The sequence below is a fragment of the Salvia miltiorrhiza genome, chromosome 4 (genome assembly GCF_028751815.1).
Source record: "Salvia miltiorrhiza cultivar Shanhuang (shh) chromosome 4, IMPLAD_Smil_shh, whole genome shotgun sequence".
In the NCBI taxonomy this organism is placed as follows: Eukaryota; Viridiplantae; Streptophyta; class Magnoliopsida; order Lamiales; family Lamiaceae; genus Salvia; species Salvia miltiorrhiza.
In genome coordinates this window covers 49955107-49966641 of record NC_080390.1, presented here as the reverse complement: position 1 = coordinate 49966641, position 11535 = coordinate 49955107, and the positions used below count along the sequence as shown (strand labels likewise).

At 38.8% G+C, this 11535-nt stretch overlaps 2 protein-coding genes across 2 annotated transcripts; one reads left to right on the top strand and one right to left on the bottom strand.

The window, feature by feature from the left end:
• Positions 1 to 3629: 3629 nt before the first annotated feature.
• Positions 3630 to 7993, top strand: LOC131020217 (extra-large guanine nucleotide-binding protein 3-like). The gene is made up of 8 exons (XM_057948914.1): positions 3630 to 4708; positions 4806 to 4943; positions 5447 to 5551; positions 5663 to 5848; positions 6009 to 6186; positions 6364 to 6608; positions 6901 to 7070; positions 7152 to 7993. Exons 1-8 carry the CDS (start codon positions 3866 to 3868, stop codon positions 7723 to 7725), a joined length of 2439 nt encoding a protein of 812 aa, XP_057804897.1. The 5' UTR covers positions 3630 to 3865; the 3' UTR covers positions 7726 to 7993.
• A 359-nt stretch (positions 7994 to 8352) lies between these two features.
• LOC131020219 (uncharacterized) lies at positions 8353 to 9874 on the bottom strand. Its single transcript, XM_057948915.1, has 4 exons — positions 9551 to 9874; positions 9352 to 9434; positions 8714 to 8769; positions 8353 to 8616 (listed from the first exon to the last, which is right to left on the bottom strand). Exons 1-4 carry the CDS (start codon positions 9720 to 9722, stop codon positions 8538 to 8540), a joined length of 390 nt encoding a protein of 129 aa, XP_057804898.1. The 5' UTR covers positions 9723 to 9874; the 3' UTR covers positions 8353 to 8537.
• Positions 9875 to 11535: the final 1661 nt, after the last annotated feature.

The following is an 11535-nucleotide window of genomic DNA, read 5'->3' as shown; positions in this document are numbered from 1 at the left end:
GAGAACAAAGTCGAAAGAAAGAAAATTCGGAGTTCCGATACAAAGCGTAAAAGCATGAAGGGGAGGCTTCGATGAAAACCAGTTATAAAAATAAAGTAGAAAGTAGATAGGGGCAGCTGGCTTCGGGGCGCCAGAGGACCTGCTTGACGGCCTGAGTCACCGGTTGGCGGGAGTTCCAACTTCCAAAAGAGGAAGGTACGATCCATCAAATTGATTCATGAGAGGGAGGTTGAATCTTTCCTGTAGTAGTTGGAGTTGAAGGTGTGGCACACCAGCTTGGTCTTTCTGTATAAATGTATTTGCCGGTTAGCTGGTCAACGGTTGAGCTGGCCCCGCAGGGGGATAGGGTGTGCTTCGCTGGGGCCAGCTGAAACCTTAGATTAGACATAAGGTATCAGACCGCTATCGAAAGCTTGATTAAGTAAGGAAGCGCACGTTGAGAATTCCTCGTTCCCTTTCGTGTGAATTCCCCAGCGGCGAATTCAAAACTTGTGGGGCCCTTTCTATTCCATCTCTCGAGCCGCAGTCCGAGATAAGGACAAAAAAAAAAATAAGTAGTAAGAGCTGGGAATACAAGCAGTTAGGGGGCCAGGTCTAGCTTTAGCCTACCCAGTAAAGGCACTGCAGCCAGAAGCACATTAGGCGGGCATCGAAAGTTTATCAAGCACTACACCGGATTTTCCTTAATCCGAGTAGGCTGCACAGGCGGTGGCTCCCTTTCTTCAGCCGTCGGGTGGAATTGGTGGATCCAGTGGACAACCACCGCTTCCTTCGGACCCCTTTATTCCGCTTGTTGCACCAGCACCAAATGATCCGGGGGCAACCTCTTTTCAATCAACAGCAGAATGACCCGGCTGTTGGTCAACAGAAGCTGGAGTCTGTCCTGGTGAAACACCTAAAGCGCCATTGTAGATTAGTCGATGTGCGTAAGAAATACCCGCAACTGAATTCCACAGAAGTGGACTATCTCTATTTTGCCAAGAATTCTTGTTTGGGCAGTTCATACCATCCATACATAGTGTTTTGATCTAAGATTTCAATTCTTCCGTGTTTCAGCAGTAACATATTGTTCCATGGAGGTAAGGTCCAAAATATGGAAGAAAGAAGCGTTTCCACCACTCTACCACCCAGTCAATTCTGTTCCACTTAATCCCTCTTTCATAGCCGCATATCTTTCCGGCTAAGGAATGGGAAATCTTTCTCCACAATGCCAAAAATGTTCACGATGTTCAGTAGTTTTTCGATGGCCTCCCTCGCATTACCAGGTATGAGTGGTTTTGTTGCCGAATTAATAGTATTTTTTGGATTAGTTACTAGTCCAAAATTTCTTTTAATGACAAAAATCCCAATTCGGCTAATGCTCCCAGGTTGATGCGATGTATTCCACCAGTTGACTGAAGACTTGATTATTGGTATATCGATCGGTCCAGCACGGATTGAAATAGGAGCCGGTTCGACAGGAAGCTTTTGAAAACACCGACGGCCTCCTAGAAGTACGCCAGGGTCAATGCCAAAGTAAAGAGACGAATTACCCTCCACCCTTGGGACAGCGAAAAGTCTATCTTTCTTCCTCTTCTTAGGGACAGGGAAGCAGCGACGAAGCGTAGATCTATTCTTCCTATACCTAATTCTCTTGTCATAGATGTATTCTTTCGAATGCGCCTCAGTCTCAAGTGTTTGAGGAAGTGAGCGAAGTTCCCAATGTTAGAGGAATAATATCGCCCTAAGGCTTCATAAGAGCCTAAAAGCTTACCCGTTCTTTCATTTTATAAAAATTGTTTAACAATAATAGGCATATCAAAATCAAGGAAAAGAAAGCTAGTCACTTTCTGTTGAGTGTTTGGTACTACGTCAATTTCTCAAAGACTTTTGGCGAAAGATCTACATTTTAGTATCAACCACATTTATGGCATTTTTTTTTTTTTCTTTTCAATTTGTAGGATACGATGAGTCCATGACCAGACAAGGGAGCAGATCAACAAATTAAAAAGGAAAATGAAACAGGAAGAAAAATTGTGCAGAAGTCCATTTTTAAAAAATATGGCTATGATCCAAGTAGATTAGAAAATTAGAGTCTAGAATATTATATATTGTAAGCTCTATCTAACCTTTTTTTTTTGTACAATATTCATCGTCCACGTCTTGACCTGTGCATGTGAATGAACAAATTTGAGTTTTATAAAGAAAAAGAATTTTGACGAATAAAATTATAAATTATTTTGAAATTATAATTTTAACATGATTTTTAAAATGTGATAAATTAAATCACCACCTTTTCAATTTTTGAAATTTCGTCCCCCACCCCCAATTTTTTTTTGGGCCGCTGGAGTGCTGAGCGGAAACTTATATGGATTAGTAAAGACGACGTAATTTTTATGAGACCTAAACGATTTCGTTTTGTACAATTTCAATTAGAAATTTTTTCAAATTATAACGGGACTGTGCCTTGTATCCGCACCCTAATTTTTAACATTCAGCTGTTTTATTATAAACGACGTCATAACATGAATATTACTTGGCGAATTAATTCATGTAAGCTCCAATTCAACAATCCAGCGACTGAAAATAATTAGGAGGACAACATTATAAAAATTAAAAAGATGTTAATTTTTTTTTGCCACACTTCAAAAATCACGTTAAAATTACAATTTCGAAATAATTTGTGAATTTAGGTGCCAAAATTCCTAAATAAAAAGAGTTAGTCTTTTTTGACTAAAAAATAAAAGAGGAAAATATGATACAATCAATTATCAAGATTGTAGAGTTTTTTTCCTCTCTCAAAAACAAAAAAAAAAAGATTGTAGAGTTTTTAAGTTCTATTTTTTGGATATATCTTCTTGTGCATTCAGCTTTATTATGAGCATTTATTTATAGAGTTATTCATAGGGTAATAATTATTTCCTAGAAATTTTATGTAAGTTCGCTAACATGATTTGGTTACTTTTGGTTCTGTTGCATAATTATTTCTCCACTTGAGCTTTCTATTTGAAATATTTAACTTTTAAATTGTTTCCTTAAAGATAACACGTTCAAAATCGTATCACTAAAATCTAGATTTAAAATTAAAAGTTTTGGCATAAACTATATTACGAGAACACGTCGTCTCATGAATTCAACATTAGTCCTTATAAGATTACATGAACGGGAACATATGTTTGTATGAATTTATATTTTTGTTACATATTATTGGAACAATGTTGTTTTATTAATCCTTTAATTATAGAGTAGTTTGACATATTAGTTTCGTCGAAATTCAACTAATAATTATACACCATGTAACTATCTAAGATAAAAAAAAAAAAAATTAAAGTGACTTGATTGTACTCAAACTTAATTTATTCGTGCGCCAATTAAGTTATATTCAAATTTGATTCGACCATGAATATATTGCATTCAATAAATTTTTGAAGATTTATAAAATTTCAAATAGAATTCCCTTCACACGCGCATAAGAGGAAATCTACAGAAGAAAACAAAATTAAGAGTACCATATAGGAAAAAAAAATACTAAGTATTTATCTTTGGAAAACCAGCAAAATATATAATTGTAGAAGTTGTACTTGTACATATAATGAATGGAGTGATAAATTGGCCTATTTATTTTAGACTTTAGACTTGAAATAAAATGTGGTAACGCCTATTCTAAATGCAAGGGTGGCAGCATTTTCAACATGTCAATTCAATGCCGAATTGATACTCCACGCATACTGAAAATTGAAAAATGCAAGATTCAAAAAAATAAAATACTGAAAATCGAAGTATTTTGATGGACGTTAAAATCCGAGAGACAATGACGCAGTGATTCCATTATTCTCGACGTAAACCGCTTCTCTCGACTGTCACTGTGTTCCATTCTCACGCAGCAATGGCGGCGTCTCCCGAAGAGGAGGAGCCCAATTCGTGGGAGGTGTTGCTGCGGAAGATGCTGCCGGAGGGGGCCCCGTTGCCGGACGAGGACCAGCTCGACTACTCCATCTCCATCGACTACGTCGGCCCTTCTCCCTTCTTCAAGCCGCCCGATGCAAATCCCACCATTCCCAAGTCCAGATTCACCACTTTCCCCAAAAGCGCCCCCTCTCTCACCCCCAGAAACCCGGCGTGGATCAAGTCCCGTTCCAGTTCGGAGACCACCAGCTCCGATAACCGACGGCTCAGCGCCAGCTCCCTCGCTTTCGACGATGATATCGCCAGCGACGCCGGAGTTGAATCTGAACCTGGACATCTCGGTGATCGTCATGATCTTGACAATTCTAATTCAAGCGTTATCGGTGGTGGTGGGGGTAGGGTTAGGGGGTGTGGCAGGTGTGGGAAGGGGAGGAATGGGGTGTTGCGAGGTCGAGAGCGAGAGCGGTGCATTGTGTGTGGGGCAGAGTACTGCAAGAAGTGTGTGTTGAAGGCGATGGGGGCGATGCCGGAGGGGAGGAAGTGCGTGGGCTGCATCGGGAAGGCCATTGATGAGGCGAACCGGAGGCGGCTGGGGAAGGGCTCCAGGGTGTTGTCGAAGCTCTGCAGTGGTGTGGAGGTTGAGGTTATAATGCAGGTGGAGAGGGAGTGCAAGGCCAATCAGGTGAGGCCCGAGCAGGTTGTTGTCAATGGGGAGGAGCTCAGGGACGATGAATTGGATGATTTGTTGGGCTGTCTCGTGCCTCCCCGAGACTTGAAGCCGGGGAGATATTGGTATGATAAGGATTCTGGCCTTTGGGGAAAGGTTCGGATCATTTTTATTTTTCATTTACTTTGATACTGTTTTTTGTGAGGACTCTGTTTATTGATTTGTTATTTGGATCATGGATACTTGCTGACAGGAGGGAGGGAAGCCGGAAAGGATCATTAGCTCGAAATTGAATGTGGGAGGCAAGTTGCAGATTGGTGCGAGCAATGGTGACACGAGGGTTTACATGAACGGCCGTGAGATCACTAAAGTTGAGCTCAGAGTCTTGAAGGTAATACAACATAATGTCATGAATCAGAAAATATATGGTGGGAGTAGCAGATTTTGTATATTCTAGTCAGTTTCAGCAGTATAATTGCTTATTCCTATGTTGATTTTGTGTAACTGCAATACCTATTGATGTATTTGACTGAATAGAAAAATAAAATAAAAAAAGAGTGAATAACATTCAAGGAGCCTACTCGAGCCACTTAGAGCGCACTTGAAGCACGCTCCAAAAAACTAGCATGTTAACTATCTACAGTATGAAGAATAGTATTTCCTTCTTTCTAATATGTTTGCAGTTCTTTGTGGATTGAGGCAGCCATAATTGCAGTTTGCTGTATATTCTATCTGCTGCTTGTTTGGTTCGCATTATGTTGTTGAGTATCACATATACATTGCATAACTGTCTTTCAAATACCTAGTATCTCCTTTCTGCTTCATTTGTTGGGCTAAAAACTTGATCTTTGTTACTAATCAGTTGATGAATTCTTGTCTCACCTTCCTGTTTAGCTGGCTAAGGTCCAGTGCCTTCCTGACACGCACTTTTGGTTATACGATGATGGATCCTATGAAGAGGAAGGCCAGAACAACATTAAAGGGAACATATGGGAAAAGGTTATTTGATAATATATAGAAGAGAATACATATCTTTTCAGTTTTAATTTTGTTTTGGTGTCTAATGTTATGTCCTATTGAAGAGTTTGAGTTGGAACTTTTGTTAGGCAGGCTTCTGTACGTTTCATTTGTTCATTGTTCTCACTGGCTGTACCTTCTGAACGTGCTCAAAGAACGAAGGGAGGACCTGCTTTATTGTCATCTAGATTGTTGCCCGAGTATCTGGAGCAGCATAGGGTCCAGAAACTTCTTCTTCTTGGATTGGAGGGCTCTGGGACAAGTACCATCTTCAAGCAGGTAATCCTCGATTTCTGCCCTTTTTTGTTTTCCTATAAGATTTAATTACAATACTTATAATTTTCCAGATAAATAAGCTTCTTATAACCTGTAACTTTATGGTACTTTTTTCTTGTTGCTTTATGAACTCATTCACTTGCTTATTTCTTTATTGTGACAGGCCAAGTTTATATATGCGAACAAATTTACCCCTGAAGAATTGCTGAACATTAAGCTTATAATTCAAAGTAAGATGTATAGATATCTCAGTATTCTACTTGAGGGGAGGGAATATTTTGAAGAGGAGACCTTGATGAAACAAGTTTCTGCTGGTATGGCTGCTGACAGGTCTGTACCAGGTAGTTACTCTGATTTTACTGATTACTTGCCTAAGCTCGTCTCTGTTTTCCCCGAGAAACTATATTTAGATCATTATGCTTGTCTATAGGATGAGACCAGAAACAAATCTCTTGATTCATAGAGTGAATCAGTCAAAGCATGCTGTTGCTTATGGTTTCTGGTGTTGATACTGTCAGGAGAATCGGAATGTGATGGAAGCAGGCAATGCATCTATTCAGTTAACCAGAAAATTAATAATTTCTGTGACTGGTTGTTGGATCTCATGGCTTCAGGGGATTTAGACACTGTCTTTCCTGCTGCTGCACGCGAATATGCTCCTATAGTTGATGAAATTTGGAAGGATCCTGCCATACAGGAAACTTACAAGAGACGAGAGGAACTACCATCACTTCCCGATGTTGCAACATATTTCTTAGACCGGGTATGAATCTAATGGAAACAACGTCTCTTCGATCCTCAACTCAAATTCTTATACTTCAATCTTTAATTTGCATCTCTTTCCATATGTCGTTGCTAAAATGTTTCATCTAAATCATATGCAATCAGAAAATGAATAGCAAAATGCAGGATCTAAATATACAAATGCACCTTGGCTTTATGCAATCATATTCTTTGCATTACATGTCTTCATAACATTGATCAAAGGCTTCTTCCTACTTTCAAAATTGAGTCAGTTATGAACAATGTTTGACAGAAGTTGCTAATCTTCACAGGTGATGGAGATATCAAGCAACGAGTACGAACCATCAGAGAACGACATTTTATTTGCCGAAGGTGTTACTCCCACCAACGGGCTAGCATGCATTGAGTTCTGGTTTGATGATCACAGTGCAGTTTCTCAATTATACAACGAAGACTCCAAGTATGAACCACCTCTGTCAATGTAAGACTCCCTGTTGAGTAATTCATCATCTGCTCCTTCTAAAGACACTACTAAATCCACTTCCTTGTATTCCATTTGCAGGTATCAACTGATTCTGGTGAGCTCTCCAGGGCTACATGATGGCTGGAAGTGGTTAGACATGTTCGAAGGCATGAGCGCCGGCCTCTTATGCGTTTCCTTGAGTGACTATAACCGACAATGGACGCATAGTTCCGGTCTTGAACAGAACAAAATGGTGGCAAGCCGGGATTTCTTCGAGAGCGTAGCTCGACGTTCTTGTTTCGAGTACACGCCCTTCCTCCTGCTGCTGACCAAATACGACGTGTTTGAGGATGAAATTGAGCAGGTCCCTCTAACTGTTTGCGAGTGGTTCAAGGATTTCAACCCTTTGAAGACTCACGGCAAGAACCTGTCGCTGGGACATCAGGCGTTTCACTACGTTGCCCTGAGATTTAAGGAGCTCTATGCCTCCATCACGGGCAGGAAGCTCTACGTACGCCAAGTGAAGGGCCGTGACCGGCAGTCAGTCGACGAGGCATTGCGCTACGCACGCGAAATCGTCGACTGGGAGGACCACAGTTTCGGAGGTATCTATGCCATGAGCGATGATGATTCACTATCTGCTGCAGAGACCAGCTCCTTCGCCCAGCAATGACGAATTTTAACTCTTTCATAATCTTTTTAGTTTTATTTTTGGGGGATGATCGCAAAACTACCTTTAAGGCTCAAGTTTTAACCTTACAAATTAGGGGGGATAAGAAACTCAGAGATTTGGAGGGAATGTATTAGGAAGGTTTGCTAGGTTTAAGGGTAGTTTTTGCAATCATCCCTTTATTTGTTTTTTTTTCTTTTTCTAAATTTGTGATTGTGAAAACATACATAACAAAGCTTCATAGTATCCATACGAAAGTTTGACCGATCAAGTAGCATTCAGTTCACGATATCCAAACTTTTGCATCCATTAAACAATATCGAATCAGTGTTTATTCCATTTGGTGCAGTATCCGTCATCTATTGAAAAAATGCATTGCAGTATCTGCTGTCTCGAAACAAAATGCACGCGCTATGTAAAGTTAATAACCATCTAAGGTGTGTTCTCTTTTTTGTCACAAGGAAGATATAAAAAGTTAATCAGATTTAAGAGGTAAAAAATGTGAAACTATATGTTTCCCATCCAAGAAAACTCACCCCTATTATATAGTTTTTCTGAGTAACATGGAACTTACACCACGGGAAAGATTCTATACCAGTTCGTGACATCAGATGAACTACAATGACGAACTATGTCTTTAACAACTATATTTATTTCCGTAATCAGCAGAATCCACAATTCATAGAGAGAGAGATGAACTGGACAAACTAGAGCACTACAACAGCTGACGCAATATATGAAAAACTACCATAGAGACGTTTTTAGCCTCGTATCTACTGTATTGGAGAGACAAAATGGATGGAGAAAGATATGTACTACTGTTCCTTGTACCTCTTCTCGACTTCCTCCATGGTCTCAATCTGTCTATAATACTTGCAAATGCGGTAGATGCACCTGCACCAACAACAATTCAAAGGCAAGATGTAAACGTAATAATAGTATGCAAGAGAACAAGCTCGAGCATTGAAGTTTGTAATGCTGAACAGTTTACCAGTAAAGGAGGCATGCGCCAACGCACATCACTGCGTTCCTCTGAGACTTGTACATCTGTGTAAACAACAGGGGCCGAGATTTAGAAACACACTTGCACTAACTGTCTCTTGCTAAAGTACAAGAAAACTAAGTAGTGGAAAAGTAAGACCAAAAAGAGCAGATAGTACACATTATGTTTTGGCTGAAACGAAAGACGAGCTATTAAGAACTATATACCACATTCATATTTGAGAATTTAAACACTCAACAATCATGCTTACTCAAAGGACTATAGTCTGTATACACAATGGATGCACTAGAGTATAACAAATTAGCACGCATTACATGAATATCAACATCAACATCATCATCATTATCAACAACAACATCAACCAAAAACGAAATTTTCACCCAAATTGCAAATTTCAGAACAAGCATAGCTTCATTCTAAAACGAAAAGCAAGTTAATATCACATAACAATGACTTTATCCCACACATTCTACGACGAAAAGCGAGCTACTATCAAACAACATTGGCATTATTTCACATAAATAGTTAATTTCGTAATCTCCTGCCAATGACACTGATTACTCAGAAAACCACCACAGCACAATCAAACAAAGTTGAGCAACAAAAACAAATGCCGAAACCAATACCGATTTCTCATAGCGATCTCTCTCAGCGGCAGTGCAGACCTCTCCAGTGCACATCAATCGATGCTCATTCTTCCAGTATATATCTGACATCAACCAACACGAAAGATGCAATAAAAACACACACACACACCGTTGAAATCACGCCAGGAGATCACGAAAAATCGAAAATAAATGACGGAGAATGAGGAGAGGAGAATACCGAGAAGCTGGAAACCGGCAAATGGTATGATAAAGAGGGAGGGCTGGAGAATTAGTGAGACGACCGACACAATACGAGATCGTATGGCTTTGGGCGATGGTAGAGTGAGGACAACGGCCAGAGCGGCCTCCGCCGCCACCAGGTACGCCAAAATCATCCACTGCAATGCCATTTCTTCTCTGGTTTTCAATTCCGGGTGTGATTTCTTAACGGTCAAGGATAGCCAAGGTTCTCGACGATCTTTGATTCTTTCTCTGTGCGTCGAGTCGGAGTCGGTTATGCAAGGTAGTGAGTTTTAAATATAAGAATTTGCCCCTCAAGTTTGTCTTATTTAGATTTTTGGCCCTCTATTTAATAGTAGTAAATGGTTTTGAGTCACAAATCAGCAGATCCGAAGATAGGGACGTGTGATGAGTTTAATGACTAATGAGATGAGCTCGATCAAGTTTGGGATAAGTAAAAGTAAATAAAAGTTTATTCTTAAAAAAAAGTAAATAAAGTTCGGGATTTCAACCAAATAAAAAAAAAGTTTGGAATTTCGTCTAAAATTAGACCGTTCTATTCGTGTTATGTCCGGTTATAAGAGTTTAATACGTTAAACCCGCTTGGAGTAGTTAACTTCTTTATATTTTCATTAAACAAAATAATTTTGTGATGTTCTAAACCAAGATTTTGAAATTAAGTGAATAATAAATTAACTTGTAGAGTGTTCCCAATGGAACACAAAGCGGTGCGACCTTCTATGTAAACAGTGAGGTCTTGGGTTCAAACTCCACTGCTCTCCCTCCTCAACTCCCCCAAGCAAAATAAAAAATAAAAATAAATAAATTAATTAACTTGTAGAGTAGTAATAACTAAAATATGTACCCTTCAAATAGCTTAATTTTGTGATGTATTTGTCTCTTAAAGTAATGTTTTTGAAACATTACCTTTTTTTTATATCAATGATTATTTTTTGTTACAATAATAATTATTTGACCAAAATAAGTACACCGTTGCCGCGCCCTTCGTTCTGTGCCCACGCCCTCTGCTACTTTGCCAGTCAAAATTGGTTGAAAATATGAATTATTCAAAATAATTATTATTATGGTAAAAAATAATAATCGACGAAAAGAAAAGCAATATTATTGAAATATTATCTTTTTTTATTTTAATAATTATCTTTTTCGTATAATAATAATAATTACTTTTACTGTCAGTCCATAAAAACAACTCATGATCCGTCTCAATTTCGATCTAATCGGCATTTCTAACAGGAAACCAACTCTTCTAATAATGATAGAAGATTCGTATTTACCGCCGAAGCGGCGGCTTTGCGGTATTCGCCGGTAAAAGATTTGTACTGTATTCACCGTTGGTGGCGGACAAAATGAATTCAAGCTCAATTCTTAAAATTGATCAGTTATTGGTTTGGGCCAAAAATAGCTAGGATAAACTATTGGGTAAAAAACCCAATTGTTTTGGGCTTTATTTTGAGGCGAAAGGCATTGATTGGGCTAGAATTGGTACAATTCAATTCTGGAGCGAATGGTTCTCTATGTCTACAGTTCTCTCTCCGTCCACCAATTTGTGTCATAGGAAAAGAGGATACGAGTTTTAAGAAAAAGTGTATTATTTATTTGTTGAGTGGATAAGGGGCACAACTTTTTTTTTAAAAAAATGATTTATTTGTTAAGAAAATAGTTATTAAAATAAGTGAGACACGAATTGGTGGACGGACCAAAATGATAAATTAGGACACGGAAGGAGTATATTTTTTAAGGGAGTGAAGTTGTTAAATTTAGATATTCTTAGTCTAGTTTTTCTACTGAAAGTTCTCATCAGCAATACTCTAGATTTGAAATTTGGTCGTGTGTTTTGAGACCCACAAGCAATATGATAAGTAATGTTTCGTATTAATTAGTTTTATATATTTTGGTTGTGTTAATTATACACCAATAATAATAATTTCTTCTCCTTATTTGAAAAAGAAAATCTGTTGATGG